General features: G+C 41.5%; 1 protein-coding gene across 3 annotated transcripts in view; it reads right to left on the reverse strand.

Moving 5' to 3' along the window:
- Positions 1–220: 220 nt before the first annotated feature.
- Positions 221–20,700, reverse strand: part of PELI1 (pellino E3 ubiquitin protein ligase 1) — a 40,309-nt gene continuing 19,829 nt past the window's right edge. For 2 of the 3 annotated variants that reach the window (XM_072333009.1, XM_072333008.1), the window contains 6 exons: positions 9,018–9,162; positions 8,439–8,568; positions 5,973–6,074; positions 3,843–4,040; positions 3,545–3,733; positions 221–2,679 (listed from right to left, as the gene is read on the reverse strand). In XM_072333009.1, the coding sequence (XP_072189110.1) occupies positions 2,113–2,679; positions 3,545–3,733; positions 3,843–4,040; positions 5,973–6,074; positions 8,439–8,568; positions 9,018–9,088 (1,257 nt within the window). In that variant the 5' untranslated portion in view covers positions 9,089–9,162 and the 3' untranslated portion in view covers positions 221–2,112. Of the gene's footprint in view, positions 2,680–3,544; positions 3,734–3,842; positions 4,041–5,972; positions 6,075–8,438; positions 8,569–9,017; positions 9,163–16,627; positions 17,056–20,700 lie in introns of those variants that run through there. The other variant, XM_072333007.1, reaches the window with a different exon arrangement.

The following is a 20,700-nucleotide window of genomic DNA, read 5'->3' on the forward strand; positions in this document are numbered from 1 at the left end:
TCACTCAGAGATCATTTACCTGACTTTCGATCTTCCCTTTGCTAATGTAGGGTTAAATATAAAGCACGCTGAAAGGTGACATCTGAATGAAGCCAATCTATGAAGAACGTTTAAACTCTTCAGTTATTATTATTAACCTTCGCATGCAGAACACAATCGAAGTCATCTCTGGGCACCGTCCCCATTCCTTGGAAACAAAGCAACAGATAATCCCAGAATCTCTATTTTTGAAAAGTGTTTACTCACATAGTTTGAATAAATTAATTTGCAAATAAAAATTAAACTACAGAATAACATAGTTTGAATAAAATGATTAGAACAACTACAATACAGGGGGGTTTCTTGCTGCATAAGCTTCATTACTTAATGCATATAATCTGGAGAATGTCAAAAATCAGTTATATTTCTATGAGAAGGGAGTAACAGCAGTTACTTGTACATGACAACTAACTGAACTTATATAATACAGGTTTCCTGACACATGCATTTCCTGAGTGAACCAAACAATATATATCATTTCTTTTTCAAAATGAAGAAACAATTGACAGTCGAAAGCAAATATTTCATGACATCTAAGCAACATACAGCTCTTTTTAAACCCAAAAGTTTAGAAACAGCTTTGAAAGGGAAAATTAAAGCAAGGTATAAAGTATGGAGATTTGCTACCATCAATTATACAGTACGTATGAACAAAAAAACAAACAACACAAGGTTGGCCTCAAAAAAAAAAAGTCAGTTTGTGTATTTGCCATTAAACAAGGTGGGTTAGCAGCAAAGCTGGATGTAATGCACTGGCCTTTCCTGGCGAATACAGAATGGAAATGAGGGTTAGGGTAAGGAGAGCGCAGAGACCGCAACCAAGAACCCAGCACAGTGCAAACAGATCTTTTGCAGCCTTCCCACACTGAAGTCTACAAGGCCAGTCCCAGCACAAGCTCTTCCCTAACAGATTGCCAAGTGGGTCAAGTGCATGAAGATGCCAGGATGCAGCACACATCCAGCAGGTACCAGGCTTCTCTTTTGTTCCACGTGTGGCCTAGATGAGTACCTGCACCCAGCTCCTCAGAGCAGCATATAAGCAAGCACACAATGCTGGTGGCTCCTGCATGCACAACTGCAAGGAGCCAGACAAAAGGCAGATGATGTGACTGACAAAGCCTTTCTCAAGAGGAGACTGTGGCCCACTCACAAACTGCTCCCCACATCACCTCCCTAAACAGCAAGGAACAAAACCAACCTGATCTTTCAGGTTTGTTAAAGGTTAACATTGGAAAAACCCCTCAGAAATGTCACTAATGCTAAATAAAGATGTGTTAGCATGAAGGGAGGAAAAAAAAAAAGAAAATCCTTAATCTAGACTAAGTTGCATATTCAAAGAGTCTGGTAAATATTTTCCTCATAACCAGATCTTAAGTACAGTCCTACCAAAAAGACATTTTAAGAAGTCCTTCTTAGCTACCTTTCACATGGTTAAAGCACATCTTGACGCCATCAGAATTTGCATTAGCTTTGTTCAAGAAGTATTTTAACTATTCTAAGAACTCAGTACTGCAGATTAAAAAAGACTTTTTCTACCAGTTCCATCTCACCTCCTTCACCACCCAGAACTGTTCTACACATCCAATTGCAGGATGTAACTCACTATGACCATGCTACTCTACACATTCTATGCATTTTCAATAATAAAGATAAATAGAAAAGAGTTAATATACACGTTATATTTTACAATGTTTGCATCCAAGCTGTAAACTACTGCTCTTTGAACGATTTACCCTCCATATACAAAAAGAATGGAAACAAATTTCAAATACTGTGGGGGCATGTGATTCAAAACCATTAAACGAAAGGCATTTAAATTCAATCCGCAATACTTCCCTCACCTCTACAAGAAGCAGTCATTAACTAAACAAGCAGGACTTCTCTCTTACCCCTGTTCCTTCCATTTGCAGACCTTTCTCAACAGAGAGAGATTTAGCTGTCATAACAAAAACAAACAAAATTCTTCATCTTAACGCAAACCAGCAAAGCCCAGAGAATATGAAAAACAGTTGATTTAAAAATCAGAATCGCTTAGCTTATCAGTTTACTGCAGTCCTCGGTTATACACATGTGTTAGTCAAGAGGTCCTTGGAAAATGAGTCTGATGTAACCTTGCTCACCAGCCAGCTGATGCGCACAGAACGGACAGGCTGCATGAAAAGTGTGAGTACCATGAGGGAGAGGGATTTGGGACCAATAAGCAGTTGTCTTTTCTGAGCACACGTGTCCGCATGGGCTGAACGCGTGAGTTGGAGGTCCCGCATCCACATAAAATCCCGCTTCACATCCAAGCCACAGAGGCACATAGGGGCCGACCGAGCGGCACATGGGACACTCTCGATCCTTGCCGTCTCTCTCCTCCTTGTTTCCCCAGTTGTGATAGCCGTGGACATGGCCACAGTTCAGGTACACCCAAGGCTGCTTTTCGTCTACAACATCTTTTCTCTTCATGCTGGGAAACGCCAAGGTATTAAAGCCCACTGGACACTGGGGCCTTGCCGCATTGATCTCCTGTCTCAATGCCTCCAGGTGCTTGACAGTAGGAGTGCGCGAAAGCCCTTCTGCAGTGCGCCACAACAACGTTGCTCCACACAGGTCAATCAGAGAGCCATCCTGCAGCTGGTTTGTTTCATTTTCAACCTTGTGATGGACAGAGGAAGAGAAAGGTTCCACCTAGCATTATTTGAAGAGTAACAAGGCACTTTCATTATGCAAGTTTACCTGGAAGATCCAGATAAAGCTTCAAGCAACTACTGAGTTCCCTATGCAAGTTTTCCACTGAACCTAGTGCCAGTTCCTTCCTTGTCTTTGAAATAACTTCCTAAGAGATCAAGGTATACAACAAAAAAATTACATGGAGTCTTCCATTGTATTTTAGACTGTTTCATTCACACATGTACTTTTACAGTGGGCTCTGCTCTCCCCAAGAAAAATAAGCTGCCAGCATTTCTAACTAAATAAAGTATTCGTGCACATTTATTTTTGTTAGGAGACCCCAAGTCATACCAAAATTAATCACCTCCTAAAAATGTCACTACCAGTGCTTTGGAAACAAAGAAGAAGGTAAAAATGCAAACAAAGGAATGAATATCCAGCTACATAGACACATGTTAATAAATAGTTATTCTTTTCTATTCTTTAAGAAGGGAAATACAGGAAAGCTTCAAAGCGTAAACACAAAAAGGAGAATAAGGGAAATGCTCTTTAAAACATGAACACAGTTATCACATCTTGCAGAAGGGTACACTACAGTGCCAGCTCATTTGGGGAGAGTAGTCTCGATCTGTGCCTCAGTACTATTCCTGAGACAAATTTAGTTTTTCAGGTCAAGCAAGAACCTTTCATGTGTGAACAGAGAAAGAGGTATAAGTCAGTGCAGCTTACTACATAGGTGACAAATGCACTGAATTAGGCAGACTCTGGCTTCTGTTTAGGCCCAAACTGTATCACTTGTGGCTGTACCCATCCTAAACATGCTACATAAACCACTGGCCTTTGCTCTTACCATTTTTCCCCTCTGCTGAGCTGATCTGGTTTCACGGAGGCTGAACACATTCCCACACACAGATATCTCTCTCCATACCCCCGGTTTGGAGTCTTCTGTAAATCCATTACGAGGGTGCATAACAAGGACTCCATTTGTGGTTAGTCCATCCATTTGCCCATCTGATGTCTTCCACTTCGCAGCCTTCTCCTAAGAGAAACAACAGCAATGAGAACGTCTAATTTGGCTGAAGTAGAGCCTCAAATTAGATCAAAAGTGAGCCTGCATTGATCTGGGAGAACAAAAAGAATTCCCTTACCCCAAGAAAGATGTTTTTTGAGGAGTCAAATCCTGCAGCATATATTCTCGCTGTAAAAGGGGGGTTACGTTCACATATGATTCTGCAGGCAAATCTTGATATAGTGCTCTGCACAGACTGCGTATCTGAATTACTCTGACTTCCAGGAACTGTATCTGTCACAACAAAGTCTATGGGGCTCTCTGTTGATCTACCAATCTGAAAAAAGAGATTAAAAAAAAAGAGCTGTTTAGAAGTTTGCCTTTGGATCTAGTAATGTTCAAGCTCAAAGCAATTTAGGAATGATAAAAACAATCATGGCACTCCGATTTGAAGCACCTTCTCCCACCGATCCACGTTTAGTTTTCTGAAGCCTAATCTGAACTGGTGATTTACTCCACCTCCACGTGATCAAAGTTATTCCAAAGGTTAAGTACAGCCAACTGAATGAAGGAGGGAAAAAAGATGTAATTAAGGTAATACTGAGATAACTTCCCATTGAAGGTCTCCTCATCAGAGAAGTTAAAACTCAGGTCACCTGGAACAGCTGCAGCTAAACAGCTGGGACAAAGCAGTTAGATGGAAAAATGGTATTCACACCTTGCATGCCCAGAGTATTCTGAGCAACGCCGTGCTAGGTAGAGGTATAGATGTAAGAAAACTGGAACCAATTACATGAGCTGACTCTGCAACTCCAGTGAGGTACTAAGAAGCAGCGCATCTGTCAGGAAAGACCAGGTACAAGATGTTTGTGGCTGGGGCAGTGTGATGTTACATTAATATTAATAGAACACAACATCTGACCGCAGCCTGATTTCTTCTAAGATGATGGCCTTAGAAACAGCAGGCTGCAGAGTAGTTGTGCCTTCTTTTTAGTTGTATGGAATAAAAACAGGTTTGCAGTCTCTCACACTTTTACCAATTTCAATAGAGTTGTATGCGTTTGACTGCTATTTTGTCTTGTCCTCTTTACAAAAGAGGAGTTACATCCCAGCCTCAAACATCCCCACAGCCAGGTTCCAAGCCCACTTGCACAGTACCACCTTTCACTCACTTCCAGAGCTCTCAAGCCTCTTAAAACATAGCTGGTTACATTAAGACCGATTAACTGCTAGGCAGGAGACAAAGAGCCTGAGGTGGTTTTTGATGAAGGCCAGAGAACTTTCATGAGACTGAAACTGCTTTGTCAGAATGTGTTTCTCTTTTTTTTTTCCTTAGGATAACCCATCAGTACACAAGGATCACCACTGGCAATTTAAGAGCAGAATACATGCCATAGCATGCCTGAAGAGAGAACACTTACACAAACTACAGCTAATGCTGCAGCTAGTTGGTTACAGCTCTTTGGCCGTTGCAGATATTTGCAGTTGCGTACAGCTTCCTCGCCACATACCAACACCTCCCACCTCCTCAGATTCTGCAATGTCGTCACAGTTAAATGCTGTGACAGCAGAACTCCTTGCCTTACATTAGGTACAACAAAAAAAAAAAATCAATGTGCTATCAGTCCAGGAATCAGAAGAAACAAAACAAAACAAAATCTGAAACAAAACCCTTTTGAGAAAAACAGGAAATAATAAGATATGAGTGAACACAGCTGCAAATGTGTTTGTGGTTCGATTTCATACACACAGGAAACTCCCATGAAGTTATTCTAAACTGATAGCACATTACAAGTGGGCCCCCTCTCAACATTTCCCACCACTTTAAACTTGTTTCTGGGGTTGTGTTAAAAGTTTTTCCTGTATTTCTACACTGCATTTCTTCTACCTTCCTACTGGTTGATCCCAAATCTATTCATGAATGCTGGAAGCAGAGTTCCAAGTGCTCTGGAGAACTTTGCACTTTACTCTTTGAAAGGAGGGACAAGACACAGGTTAAGTGACTGGCAGAGTGGCAATCAACAACAAAACCATAATTCTGTGCTTTAGTCACAAGAACAGATTTTGCTTCTGACCAAGTAAACCTAAAAGAGATGCACCACCTTGTGCACATGATGGCCTTCAGAATGAACAGAATTGAACATCTCTGAAGAATAAACTGCAGCAAGTAACAGAATTTCACATCTGAGAGGCAAAGCATATTGAGAGAACGTCTCATTATAAACCAGCACAGGGGAGAATACATTTTGATATCATTTAATTCACATACCTGGAACATATCTGTGTTGCTGTCATGGGTGTATTCAACTACTACTGTCTGGGCCCGAGATAAGGTGTAAGATATGCTGTGTTGGTCCTTATTGCTTATTGCCTGTGGAAAAAAAAAAGGCAAATTACTGAACCAGTGAACAATAAATCTTCTAAATATAGCAGCAATGCAGACAATATAACCAGGCTCTTTTCTGCTGCACCTTAAGTCAGATGCTCATTAGTGACACATCTGTAGTTAGACTTGACAAAAACCAGTCCTCGCCTTCAAAAAAAAAACTGTAGGATTGATTCAGCAACAGACCAAACTGGTCTCTCTACCACACACTGCCACAAAATAAATGTAAGCAAGATGGATTATTAGTCATGCTTAATATTAAAGCACAGCTGACTTTGACACACAGAACTAAGTGCAAAGGCTGAAACTGAATTGAACATCTTCATAGCCTTCTCAGCCTAACTTCCCAACAGCAAAGCGATAACAAAAGCTTAAAGACTTCATTCTAAAAAAGAGCTCTGAGTTCATACTAAAATCACTGGTGATTAATAAGCTACATGGATAAAGAAGCTACAAGCAGTGCTAGTAAACAGGTAAGAGAGTATGTGTTACAGCAAAGTAAGCTAGGTTTCAGTTAGTTTAGATTTTCCTCCTAGATATTATGCCGTGCTTCATAAGCAAAACTAAATCCATCTGAACAAACTTCTGTGAAGTGCTTCCAGATAGAACTTATTATTTGAAGACCATAAACAATCAGCAAAGGTGAGTATTAAACTAGGAATCAATACTCCTAAGCATTGGATTATTTTCAGAATCAAATAGTTAAATGTACTGTATTTGTTCAAGGGGCCTGATCTTGAACATGCTGAATATCTCTAAATAATCAGAATGTTTATGCATTCTTGAGTTCCACTGGTATTAGTGGAAGCGATCCACTTCTTAATGAACATAACTAATACATACACATGAAACACCACAATAAAGTAGTATTTCATGGTAATACTTTGCCTATAATAGAATTAGTTTTGACATGAAGTACAACTCAACTTCAGGACTTATGCCATTTCTTCACTGTTTCTTAAAGGCAACTCTGACCTTGGTTACCAGCCATAAAAAATGTGCCCTGCCAAACCACCTATCCTCATCTTCAGGGAACTTCTACTCACTGGACTGAGTAGGAAGTACAAGCAGAGCTTTGATTGAGGACCATTTCAAAGTCAGCCTCATACAAAGCAAGCTTAGCCCTAAAGCATGAATGAGTACAAACACAGGAAGTTTACAACAAATGTCTGTAGCAAATTTGGAAAGAAAACAAAGCAAAACAAAAGGTTTTACATGACAAGATTGTGCCTTGAATGTTCACATTTCAAAAATAATCATTTTTCTTTCTGGATATGGCAAAGACTGTGAATGACTTCTTGCTAACCCTGACAGGTACCAAAAATCCTTGAATAAACATGAATCAGCACCAGGAGAAACAAGACTAAGTCACACAAAGCCTAGAATCTTTTCAAGTGGAAAGGACTCTTAGAGGTCATCTAGTCCAACACCCTGCAATGAACAGAGACACCTACACCTCCATCAGATGCTCAGAGTCCTGCCCAATCTGACCTCAAATGTCTCCAGGGACAGGACACCACCACTTCCCCAGACAACTGGTGTCAGTGCCTCACCATCCTTACTGTAAAAAACTACATCATTAAATCCAATCTGTATCTCCCCTCTACTAGTTTGAAATTGTTTCTCCTTGTCCTGTCACAACAGACCCTGCTGCAGAGCCTGTTCCCTGTTGACTGATACAAAAGTGTTGTTGAATCTCTTATCCTCCTTATCCATTGTTAAAATCTGGCCTCAGTTGCTCACTAGGGAAGGTATATCCTCCTGAACTTTCCTTTTCTAATTGACATACCTATACAAGCCTTTCTTATCCTTCGTTGCACCCCTAGCAAAGTCCAGTTCCAGTTGTGCTTTGGTGTTCCTGACGCCAAACCTATAGAACCTAGCAGTATCCCTATACTCCTCCTATGTTACCTGTCCCTGCATCCACTGCTTGTGCATTTTATTCTTGCTGTCCAGTTTGATCACATCACAGTTCAGCCATGCCGGTCTGTGGTGTTCCTTTTCTGTCTTCCTACACCTGGTGATAGAGAGCTCTTCTGCACACAGGAAAGCTTCAAGATCTGACAGGTCTGTTCTGCTCCCTTAACCTTGAGAACAGATTCCCAGAGAGTTTTATTAACTAACTTCTTGAAGAAATAGAATTTGGCTTTCCTAAAATTAAGCCTCCTGATTTTACACTCTTTGCCAGTCTGATGTTCCTCACGAGAGTGAGCTCCACCACTGCATGGTCACTACAGCCTAGGCAGCCTCCTATCCTACACATCACCGATCAGTTCATTTGCACTGGTAAGCAAAAGGTCCAGCATTGTATCGCCCTGGTGGGGCTATCACTTAGCTAATCAAGTTTACCTTTGCTGCTTGAGGGGTACAGGCAATATGCACAGTGCTAGGTTTCACCCCGTTTGCTTTGGGCCTTTTAAATAAAGCAAATCTACTTTTTCTTCTTCCTCTATCTCCATTTGGGAGTGACCCATTGTACCTATAAAAGAAAGGACAGAAAAATAATGAAGTCCATATTCCTGTATACCTTCTCACAAGGTGCAGACTCACATGAAATTTCATTCTAAACACAAAGCCTTCTTAATTAGTACAACGCTAATAAGTTACAGATCTCCAATTAGTTACGTGTATTTAAATCCGAGAATAGATAAATAAAGTACTTAATCATGCCCACAGAACTACAGTTTATGGACTCAAAGACTGCAGAGCAAGGAATGCTGTCTAGATCCATCTCAAAGCAACGATCAACAAGTAGAAAGGATTCGTTTCAATGCTTGCTTGATAAAATATGAAAGAAGTTCAAGACACAGTATGAAAGTGAGAGGTAGCACGATCATATCACCTCTCACAGCAACCTGCAGATAACAGCATTAAGTATGCCCTGAAATTCTACCCTCATTCCCACTCCCAGCAAACATAAACACTTACCCCAATACGATCAATTCACCATACTTCACCGGTGCTTTTGATGGATGATTTTCTTGATCAGGAGAAAACATGAGCTTAGCTAGTGACTTCTTCTCAAACTTCAGGTCACTGATCAAGAGTTGTGGCACACTTTTTTCATTATTTCCTGTAAAAAAAAAAAAAAAAGAATAGAGAAAATGAAATATAACAGACCAAAGTCCATCAATTACAACAACCTGCACGCTTTGTCTTCCTGTACAGTAGGTACATTATTTTGCACCTGCTGCTTTCCCATATTTTGGCTTTGCTTGAAATAAATTAAATCACTTGAAGACATGTCAATTCAGGCCAAACTGCCAGCAGTAACTATGTGAGCAGACAAGTGTTTTTAGAAAACTCCCATACAGCCTTGATAAAACATTCATCGAACTTTATACTTTTTTTCCTCCTTTGCTCTCAGCCTGAGTACACTTCACAGACTCCACAGCACTTGAAATTATAAGCTAACTAAAGACTTCATTTAGCGCATGTAGCATTATCACAAGCATGTCCTGACCCACTGCTAGACATACAAGTGCATCCTACTATACCTGATCTGTACAACACTACCATGCTACATCTGTCTCCTGCCTGCTCTCCTGTATTTTCATTTTGTAATAAGCAGCATATGTTTTCATTAAATATTTCTACCTAAGTCAGTAGAAATCTATATCCTTATGTTCATACACAGATAATTTCTTATGAACTATTTGTACCATCAAATTTAGTATGTCAGCATTTGTTTTGCTTTAAAGTTTTCTTGCATTAGAGTTACTCATGTTGTCTTCAGAACTCAGTTTCTAATGATTTCATCTCCTCCCTAAATGATTAACCTGTTTTCCACTTGAACTGCCACAGCAGTCTTTTGCCCTCATTTCAGTCCTCTCCACACAGGAGTAATTTCGACTTGGTCATCGCATATTCACATACAGCTCTTCACATCTCTTTGCTGAAGTACACAGTGGCTGTCCCTTGAATTAGCATTTAGCAACTGAGAAGAACCACTATGAAATCCCAGGAGTAGTAAATACCATAGAAAGGTAGAAAAATATTTGAGTGGTCCCCATACTATTCTATGTTCTGCAAAAAAGAGCTCATCAGTTCACCTTGAGAAGGGGAGGAGGCAAGCATTAAGAATAATTTGAATCTCCAGTGTTAGTGCAAAAAGCTTCCCCAGCTGAGTGAACACCTTCATGGAAAGCTAAATAAATAGAAAGGCAACTCCAAGTCAGGCAGCTTCTGAGTCTTGGTAAATGTAATTGCACATGAACAATTAAGGGAGACTCTACTTGAAAGCACCACCCAAATTGGTGGCCAGCGTTCTCTTCTTAAGAGCTGACTGAGCAGAAATTAAAGGAGAAAAGTTCACGTGATTGCCTTTAGCTGTGCAACAAGTCTTAATACATGCAAGCATCAAGCATCTGACACCCAGCTCCCTCTGATGCTCTTTTCTTTGTTGTTGTTTCACATTTAAACAAACCCGGCCAGGTTTATTCCAGGAGCAGCACATACAGTGGAAACCCACTTCTTATTTGACTCAAGGAAGGTTCTAGAAACGTAAACCTACAGCTCCAAATGATCCAACAGCTCACTTCTACATTTTTCAAAAAACATGGCTTGAATGCTGGAACCTGATTTTTTTTCTTCAAGTGTCTCAGAACCTTTATAAGCTGCACAAGTCACTTTTGGAACTACTAACACAGAAGCTGTGGATGCCCTATCCCTGCAGCTACTGAAAAGTGGCAACCCTGCCCATAGCAGGGAGTTGGAACTAGATGATATCTAAGGGCCCTTCCAACCGAAGCCATTCTATGATTGTGATCCTGTTGTTTTGAGGGAGTGGAAAGAGTTGATGTCTAAACTGAAAACATACTTAGAATTTGGTTTAGGAACAGAAACTTGGTTTCCCACCAACCTTCTTGTTCTTAAATACTCACTTTAGTGACACGGGGCAAAGACTGCTATTGCAGAAAGCAAGCCACATATTTCTGACATTTGTATAGAAGGAAAAGCCTTATTGTCCTCTGTCCTATCACATTCAAAAGCCAATTGATGAGTCTGGAGACAGACTTAGCAAGCCATGCGCTGCTGCAGCATGTAATAACGAACAAACTCAGACTCACTAAGCACTGCAAATCTAACACGCCTTCAGCCACTTCATAACATACATACATCAGTTCAAGTCCAACTGAACATCAGGATCTGTGCCAGGAATGTCAGTATTGTTGTCAATGGCTCTTTGTCTGGGTGGAGGCTGGGCACAAGTGGTGGCCCTCAGCAGTCCATCTTGGGACTGGCACTCTTCAGCTTCATTATCAATGACAGACAGTGGAATCAAGTGCACTCTCAGCAAGTTTGTTGATGACACCAAGCTGAGTGATGTAGTTGGCACAACAGAAGGAAGGGATGCCATGGGCTTGATAAGTGGGCCTGCGTGAACCTAATGATGTTCCACAAGGCCAAGTACAATGTGTTGTACTTGTGCTGGGGCAACCCCAGATATGCATACAGACTGGGAGAAGAACTTACTGAGAAAGTCCTGCAGAGAAGGACTTGATGGTCCTGGTGGATGAAAAGCTAGACATGAGCAGCAGTGCGAACTTGCAGCCCAAAAGGCCAACAGTTCAACAGAGGGTGGCAGCAGGGTAAGGGAAGGGACTGTCCCCCTCTGTTCCGTCCTTGTGAGGCCCCACCTGGAATACTGCATCCAAGTCAGAGGCCCCCAGTACAGGAGGGACACAGAGCTCTGGGAGCAGGTCCACAGGAGGGCCATGAAGATGCTTAGAGGGCTGGAGAATCACTCCTAAGACAGGTTAAGGAAGCTGAGCTTGTTCAGCCTGGAGGAGTCTCTAGGGAGACCTCACTGCAACCTCCCAGTACTTAAAGGGAGCTTATAAGCAGGAGGGAAACTGATTTGTTACATGGTCTGATAGTGATGGGAAAAGTGGGGAACTGCTTTAAAGTAAGAGGGGAAATGTAGGTTAGATGTTCGGAAGAAATTCTTCACACAGAAGGTGGTGATGCATATCACCCAGAGAAGCTGTGGATGCCCCCCTGGCCCCTGAAGGCTGGATGGGACCCTGCACAGCCTGAGCTGGTGGGGGCAGCCCTGCTCTCAGCAGGTGGGTTGGAGCTTGATCTTTAAGATTCCTTCCAACCTAAGCCACTCTGTGATCTGACATTTGTCTTCACTTACTGCCCCCAAGGCTTAAGCCTCTGGGCACATAAAAACAGAACAGAAGCAAGTTACAAGAGTCTGTCTACTTTCCCTGAACAAACCGTTTCCAGTGGCGAACCAAGAGATGTAACGAATTTTGGTTGAACTACCAGGTTTAGTTCACCAGCTATGCTCAATCATTCCACTGTCTTTTTGGTCACGAGTCTACATTCATGTTTAGCCTGTACTGGATTCTATAGAAAGCCTTCCAATCCTGTTTGCACTGGGGCACAGCACCTTTGTGAATAAGCTTGCTATTTAGCAGACCAAGCACAGGCTTTAAAACTGCATCAAGAATAGTAGTATCTTAATGGTTAATATGGGGTGGGGGAAGGGGAGAACATAAATTCAATGAGCCCAAGCAGAGATTCATTAAACACTCCGCTGTGAGCTAAAAATACTAGAATAAAAGTCTCTTTGTAATAAATTACCATCATTTTCTAAACACAGAGCCAGCATTATAGGCTGTTAGCAACTGTAGCTAGTGCCAGACTAGCCCTTTTCTAAAATACTGCATTAAAAAAGAAAGAAACACTCTCACTGTATAAAAAGAAGTCCTCTGTCAATGAGGAAATTAAAAATATGCTGATTCAGATGCAAAAGATGAATATTTTTCCATTTTTATATTATCATTATGTTCCGTATCTACATATTCTAAGGTTTAGGGCTTCTTTTTCCTTACAGAAATAAAGCATAAGAAAGCTACTCCTTTTTTATACAGCTTGCTATTTGTAGTTCTCCATTAACAATCCTTGCAACTGTCATATGCAGCAATTTTGCTTTAAGTCAGGGAGGATATGGACAAAACATAACTCTTCTCACAGGTATGCAGTGACAGAAATAGGAGGCAACAAATAAAGCTGCAACACAGGAAATTACGATTAGCAATTAGAGATGAAAAAAAAGTCCTGAGCAGCTGCATAGACCTCCACTGCTGGAAATACTGAAACCTCAGCAGCACACGGCCCTGAATAACCTGATCTAGGGCTGCCCCATGTAGAGACACTAATACACCCAACTTTCCAGCTTAAGTCGAGGCCTAGAATTCAGTTTTCAGAAAGCCAGCACCATCTCAAGAACCAACCAAAGCACAAGTGCTCCTTAACCCTTCAAAGATAAACCCCCGACTTGTAGATTTAAAGGACTGGAACATCAAAGTTAAGGTGAGCATGACACAAAAGGTCTGCATGTAATACCTGTCTCTCAAGATGAAGATATCTGCATGTGCAAGAGAACAGAGAGACGATAAGCAACTAGAGAGAAGCAAAAGAAGTAATCTCCAGCAGATCATCTCCTTGCTTGATTAGAAGCCCTATGAAGCCAAGGCCACTGGATTTGGAACTACAGTAGTTAGCACAGTGGCTTACAGCACTACACATGAAATAACTGGAGTAGTAGCAAATTTTGGACTGTCACGTAGAATCACTCTGCACAAGTGGTTCATTTCTCAGTCCTGAAGCACCAGTACCTTCACAGGTTGTCATGTTTCAAAGGGACCGCGTGTTTTCTGAAACAGATGTTCTTGTCCTTGGAATTGGCATCACTTAAGTGATACCGATAATGCTCCTACTCATCTATGCCGGAGCGAGCAGCAAGGAATCAATTCCTTGCACCACTACGGCTCTGAAGGCAGACAGAGATTGGAAAATCACTTTCTTGTACACGATAGTTAAATCATCACTGTAAAGTTACTCTCCTTCAACTGACATCTTTGTAAAAGCTCCTATTTATTTTCTCACTGGAGCAACAGACTGGGTAAAAGAGCACACAAGTCCCAGGAGAGCGTTCCATGTTTGTAAGCTATAGTTTCCACTCTTCACCCAGTTCCCAGTTAAAAACAAGCTCCTGTTTCCTTCACGCGCACACCTGGAACTTTAGGTTCAGCAAGTTTGACTATATTTCACTTTCTAAATCAGTCAGACTCTGTCTACAGCTTTCATCCTCCATTGCAGATGCATGGGAAAAGTACAAGCAAAACAGCTGGTAAGTATTCAAGTTGAACTGTCACTTCAGATCTGTAGCACTACTTTTCCTTCCTATAGGAGGGTCATTAATTTTCCCCTCCTTTCTAGGAAAAGAAATGCTACCTAAAAAAAAGTGTTGAAAAAGCCTCAGGAGAATGAAAATTTAGCCCAGACTTCTGCTTTTGTATGGCTTTGTATTTCATTACCCTATATTGTCTGCTTTTCCTAACCTCTGAATAAGCTTAGACATCCCTATATACACAAGAGCATCTTATGATACAAAAACACTGAAAAGACAACAAGGCCGAATCCTGAAATGAGAAAGCAGCCTCTCCCACTTAGGATACCAAGCACAAAACAATACAAACAAAACACATTGCCTGTATACAACTCCAAAAAGGCATTAGTTTGATACATAAGACCATATCTACTGCTTTTCACCAAGACTACAGCCAACCTTTTCCAGTGAAAGAAACAGCTATTTAGTTGGGTTGCCACACAGTGTGCTGCCTCAAGTGCTGTTTCCATCACAGAGGCAAACCAAAGCAGCTCTCAGTAGTTTGATGAAGCTCAGAGGACGAGTGAGGACAAACATTTGTTCAGGCAAACATTTTAGAACAAGACTCCTATTATAGGTGCCTATATGAAAAAACTTGTACTTTGTAACGGTGCTCAAAAATCTCATTCTTCTTCAGAAGATGGAAAACGTGTCTAAGTGCAGAGGCCTCATTTCAGTCAGACCTCCGCTACCTCCAGTTTCGTTATTGTGAATCGCCACTGATGGGATCAGAGTGGGGTCAGGCATATTAAAACTGAAGGAGTTATATAACAGCTAATGATCCACCGGAACAGTTTGACAAAAATCAATTCTGAAAATATTCTCAAAAAACAAAACAAACAAACAAAAAAATCCAGTATTTTTTCAGTTACGAAAAGTAACAGCTGAATCTCCCCTGAGGAAACCATGATATCCTCCTACAGATTATAACTGATGTAATTCAGACTGTGTGTGGGAAGCTGGAAACATTTGTCTTTTAGCACAAGGTGGCTATTTTAAAGCTGTCACTGCAATATTATCCATAACCTTAATTAGCAAGAAAAGGTTCTTTACCAGTTAAACCGGTGCCTTTCCACGCACCCTTACCACCCATGTGCTCCAAGTCAGCTGTCAGAAACCAGTGACGAAGCAGAAAAGCTCAAACCATGTTAACTTACTGGTTGCCTTTACAAAACTTTTCTGTATGCTCTCAGCACTAGAGTCATTAAGTACGGGATGCACTGGCTGTGTCAGCTGAGCCACCAGACAGAAGTTATTTGTACAAGCTACTTAGAAAGATCAGCGTACAGACTGGTTGTATTTGCACTGTGACAGTTACTACAAGCTCCGTATAATTTTTTAAAAGGGAGTTTTTAATCTTTATGTGAAAACTGGAGTATGGAATCACTTATACAGGTGATGACATCTGAAGCCATAAAACAGTATAACAGGCATGCTGATAAAACAATGCTCTGTGCTCATTAACCACAGCACTACCTATTTATATCTTCACAGAGTGCTTTGTGAAAGCAGAAGCAGGAAATGAAAAACTTTGTACTGTGCCAGTACGAAGTGGCAGAAGTGAGGTCTAATGGTTTGACACAGAACTCTGCAGTCAGGATCCCTTAGAATCCCACTCTTTACTGCCTTCAGACAAATCACACACTGCTCCCTCAAAAACAAGCAGTCTCAGCATTCACTGCAGTTCAGTGAGAGCAGCACAACTTCCCTACGCAGATTAAGAGTTGATACCAAAATATAGGTGTTTCATTTTTAAAAGGGCCATTACTCAAACAGATGGAGCTTGTTATGTTTTGATGATTGAGCACAGAGAGATCTACTGTAGAATGCACCTGAGGTAGCTGAGAACCCTGCACTTGCACAGAAGCACAATGACATCTTGCTCCACAGACCTGAACATTACCGTTTTGCTTTCCGAGCTTCTGACTTCCTGACGAGGCAGTTCATGTACCAAAACAGCAGCTAAGCAGACGCTTGTATTACACTAAAGCTTCTCCACACAGCCTATCATTTCACCCTGCAAACATTAGAGTAACAATTGCACTGAAGCCTCTTTTGGTTTAGGCGACAGTGACATTTAACAGCTCTGTGAGAAATCCCCCTTGGTACAATTTCATAATAGGCATCTTGCTCTGCACCTGCATACGGGAAGCAACTGACTCCTTCCGAACAAGCAGCACTTTGAGCATCTCTTCCTGTTTTAGGTGGAGAAGCAGCCAGCAAGCATTGCCTGCTCTCAGATTTCCCCTCAGCCACATCACCGAACTGGAGAACCAGGCAACTGAGGAAGCTATTACAAAAGACTGAAAACACAACATTAAAATGTACAAGAGATGGCACACAGAGAACTTACCAGTATTTTTCCGTTCCTTCAAGATTTCTACACTGCAGAGAAGAAGAAGAAGAAGAAAAAATCTTGTCTTGTTTAAAAGACAGACAAAACCCACCAACTCTTTTAAATCCCAGCAACTGCCAGACTGAGTGCCTCTGCTGTGTGCTTTTACTTCGGCAGTGGGTAACGCATTCTGACTAAACAGGGGCTGGCTCTGCCTTACGTCAGCTAGGTAAACACCACCGCGCTGCGCACCATTGGCTGAAGTCACAGCCTGCATCCTGCTTGTCATGCCATAAATTCATCACTCTCCGGCCCCAAAAAGGAAAAAAAGGAACTAGAGGGTGTGTTGAAAGCTTTCCTACAGCCCAGTTCCCCAGCAGTTCTTCAGTTTAGGCTCTCCGAGAAACACTGTTCTATTTCCTTCTCAGCTCCTCTTACATAACTGTACCCGTGCATGCTATACCTTTCTTTTTATTTAAATCATCACTTATTAGCCCAGCTAGCTTTTCTCACCTCCTACACAAAGCGATTTCTTAATACACTAAGAATTAAAACAGCAGAAAGTCTTCAGGTATTGCCAGCCTGGTTTTTTTGCTGCTACTAGTGCTGGATGTGCAACACACCTGCACATAGCTGCCTTTGGATACTGGACTCATCATGCCAACGATGCTGCAACAGCCCGTTCCTACAGGATGCACATCCAGAGAGGTAAATCTGCATGCACCAGATCAGGTTCTGAAATCACTGCATCAAGCCAGTGGGTTGGATCACTTAAATGCCTGAAGCATAAAACAGTGATGGAGTTGCCACAGCTTCCAAGTTACCACCTTGCAGAACTGATCATGCCAATGTTCTTCCTCTGCTGCGAGATCCAACGCAGCAGTTAAATATTTACATGAGGTTTTACAATGTAGTTGTGACGAATTAAGCAGTTAAACTGTTATCCTGGCTCAAATGATGCGCACCCAGGCTGATGTCTGGCATAACCAAATCCTACAGTTGGCTGTGTTGGTATTTCTGCTGCTTTTTTCCAATAGCACAGCTCACCACAGCAATTTTGCATGCGCAGCTCCATGAATTGGTTTACTTGATCTGCTTCACAGCAAAGCTGTCTGCATTTTCAAAAGTTGCTTTACCCGCTTTGTTGTTTTTCAGCTGGATCTGTTTCCCAATTCAGCTCACAGCAGGGCTGTGCAAACAGCTGTAGCAGCAGAACTGAAGGCATGATGGGGAGGTGCATTAGATCGGAGCTAAGCACTGCCAAACTAGCTTTTGGTTCATAATGCTGTAATACAGCACAAGTTGCAACTCTGTATATGTAAGCTTCGATGCTGACAATGAGGTTAATACTTAGGTTTCTTTTTTTTCCCTCTCTCCTCCACCTGTACTCCACAGCTACCTTCTTCAAAGTAATACTGCAAGGCTGTGCTGTTACATGATCTTGTCACCTGAAAAACTGAACTTCAGAACTCCCTGCCACAGGGATCTACTGGATAACACAACTGTATAAAGGTTCAAAGATGCTCCCTCCCACCCCATCACGGATTACTAAGCACAGCAGAAGTGACTGACTCATAATCACCAAGCACTGAGCAGCACTTTGAAGAAGCACCAATATGCAAATTCTATCATCCCCACTTTGCTCTGGGCTTCACCAAAGAGCACATGCTGCTCAATACTGATCTCAGATGGCATGGTCATTATCACAGCTGTCAGATTACCAAGCTGATAAAGTGATTAAAAAACAAACACACACAAACTCCAGCTACTTTTAACTCAAGTTATTAAATCCATTCGTGAGTAAGCTCTGTAAACAAGCTGCACCAATGCCAGTGACAAGATCAGAACTTTCCACGTGAATCTCATCAGTAAAGACATCAACTCACTGAGCCACGTCTTGAGGTTCAAACTCTCCCTCCTGCCAAAATCAGTACTCTCATTCTTCTGGTGTGCAAGCCTAGCTTTTCCAGTGCTAAGAAGTGAAGTAAAGCCTCCAACTGGCACCCTGCAGTATGGTGGAAGAGCTGTCTAATCCCAGTCACCTTCTCCATCTCCTTCAGGTATTTTACACTTTGCCCTGGCCTGTGTAAGGCTAAAAGCTTTAATATTAACAATGGCTGTTTAAAAAACAATCGAGCAAACCCTAAAACATCATAACCGCATTAGCATCACTACACATACAGGTATGGCAACAAAAAATACAAGAGGCGCTCTGTATCAGCTCATTCATTTAACTGCACTGATCAATTACATTGACACGAACATTTCTAGATTGGATTACTTTTCTCACAAAGGTCACAAGGCTTGAGTAGTACTGTTTCAAAAGAGATCAGTCTGAAAAGTAGAACTTAATGTTAATTGGCTTCCAAGAGCTTTATTTTATTTATTCATTTAACAAAGCCCAAATTAATGAACCTGTGGGTTACCTTATGCTGCAACCATAAAAGTTGTAGGATGAGCAACTGCAGGTTTAGATATACCATCTACTCGGTCAACCCAGCTTCCCACACGTAACAATCCTTATCCCTACATCCCACCTATCCCCCATTATCTGTGCCCTATCCTACTCCTGAGGAGTCTTCTGCTAGCAGCCGTACACTGCACAATCCCCTCTTCAGAGCAATCTGCTCTAACTTAAAGCAGAGGGCTATCTGGGCTTATTTTATTCCAGTACACTTACGTGGCTAGCCAAAAACCTTACCCTGAGTTCTAAAATACCGTTTCCTTGCCTGTTTTTATTCATAGCCATGCTCTTCTCTCCTCTGTTCTTGACTTCTATTAAGAGAAGGTCTAATCATTTCTACTTCAAATAAGAACTGTGCTCTGCTTCAAGGATTGGAAGCAAATGCCATAAGTGTGCTCTCACCAGGCATGCTCTGACTTCCCCCGAAAAAGAGATGCTGCCAACCATGCTAGATCAAAACAATGAAATCTGCAGCCCAAGATATCACTGCTAATTTCATGAAGTGATGCTTAAATGCAGGGGAGGTTCTTTCCTTGAAGCTGTTGAAGAAATAAAGGGCTGTAATCGTCATGTTCTTCTATCTGAGTCACAAGCAGATGCTGTACAGTTTGATATAATTACTTGATTCCATGTGACATTCAAAATGAGCTTTTAAAAGGAATATATTTCTACCTGTATCAATTAAAGACATACTTGCAGATATGAACAAAGGCCAATACTATGTTCACTATCATGTGGACAGCTGAGACAGCACAGTAGCAAGTGTCTCATCCCAGAGTTCACCTGACCAGTATCTTAATGCTTCAGGAAATACATTTGAAATAAAATTATCAATAGTTGTGTGTTTACGAAAATAGGAACGGAGTGAAATTAAAGTCCAGTGCAGGGTAAATGCTGGAAATCACTGCACGTAAGATAACAAAGAAAAGCAACTACAGGAAAAAGTAAAAGCAAAAACTTGGAAGAATAGGGTCTGTAACAGTCCCAAGGGGAAATACACTCAACACTGAATGCCAAACATGCACTATACACCACCTTACCTCTGTTTCCCATGCAGTCAGAGACTGAACCCTGATCAAAGTCAATGATACTCCAAAAAAGACAATTCCCATGCACTGGAAAGTACTGGCTCCATTACAGGAATACAGGGTAAGAAGAAAGGATGGAAGATTACTGGCTTACCAGTCCCATTAATCTTTCATTGTGTTACGCCACTTGTAATCTCTGCGTAAGGAATTCCCATGTTATATAGTTAATAAAGTCATAGTACAGTGTTTTAAGGAGATTAAGGGGTGAAAGCAGCCTGAAGCCAAGAACATGCTAATTAGAGTATACAATAGAAACGTTAATCGAGTAATCTGCAGGAAGAGGAGGAGGGAAGGAAATGACCTAATTCCCTGCTCTACTGAGTGGTGCCTAATGGCAAGAAGAAAATTCTTTCAAGGGCCAAGCAAACAAAGGTCCATTGTTAAGAGTTTTCAGAGAAGAATACTTTGCTCTATCTCATGCTGTTTTAACATGAAGGGTAGACGGCACAGCTTTATGAACCACACTGACCATTTCTGGAAGGGGTCAGGAGAGGATAATTAGATTTGCGGGACAGCGAGTAAAAGAGCCCCAGGTAGAA

The sequence above is a fragment of the Excalfactoria chinensis genome, chromosome 3 (assembly GCF_039878825.1).
Source record: "Excalfactoria chinensis isolate bCotChi1 chromosome 3, bCotChi1.hap2, whole genome shotgun sequence".
NCBI classification, from domain to species: Eukaryota; Metazoa; Chordata; class Aves; order Galliformes; family Phasianidae; genus Excalfactoria; species Excalfactoria chinensis.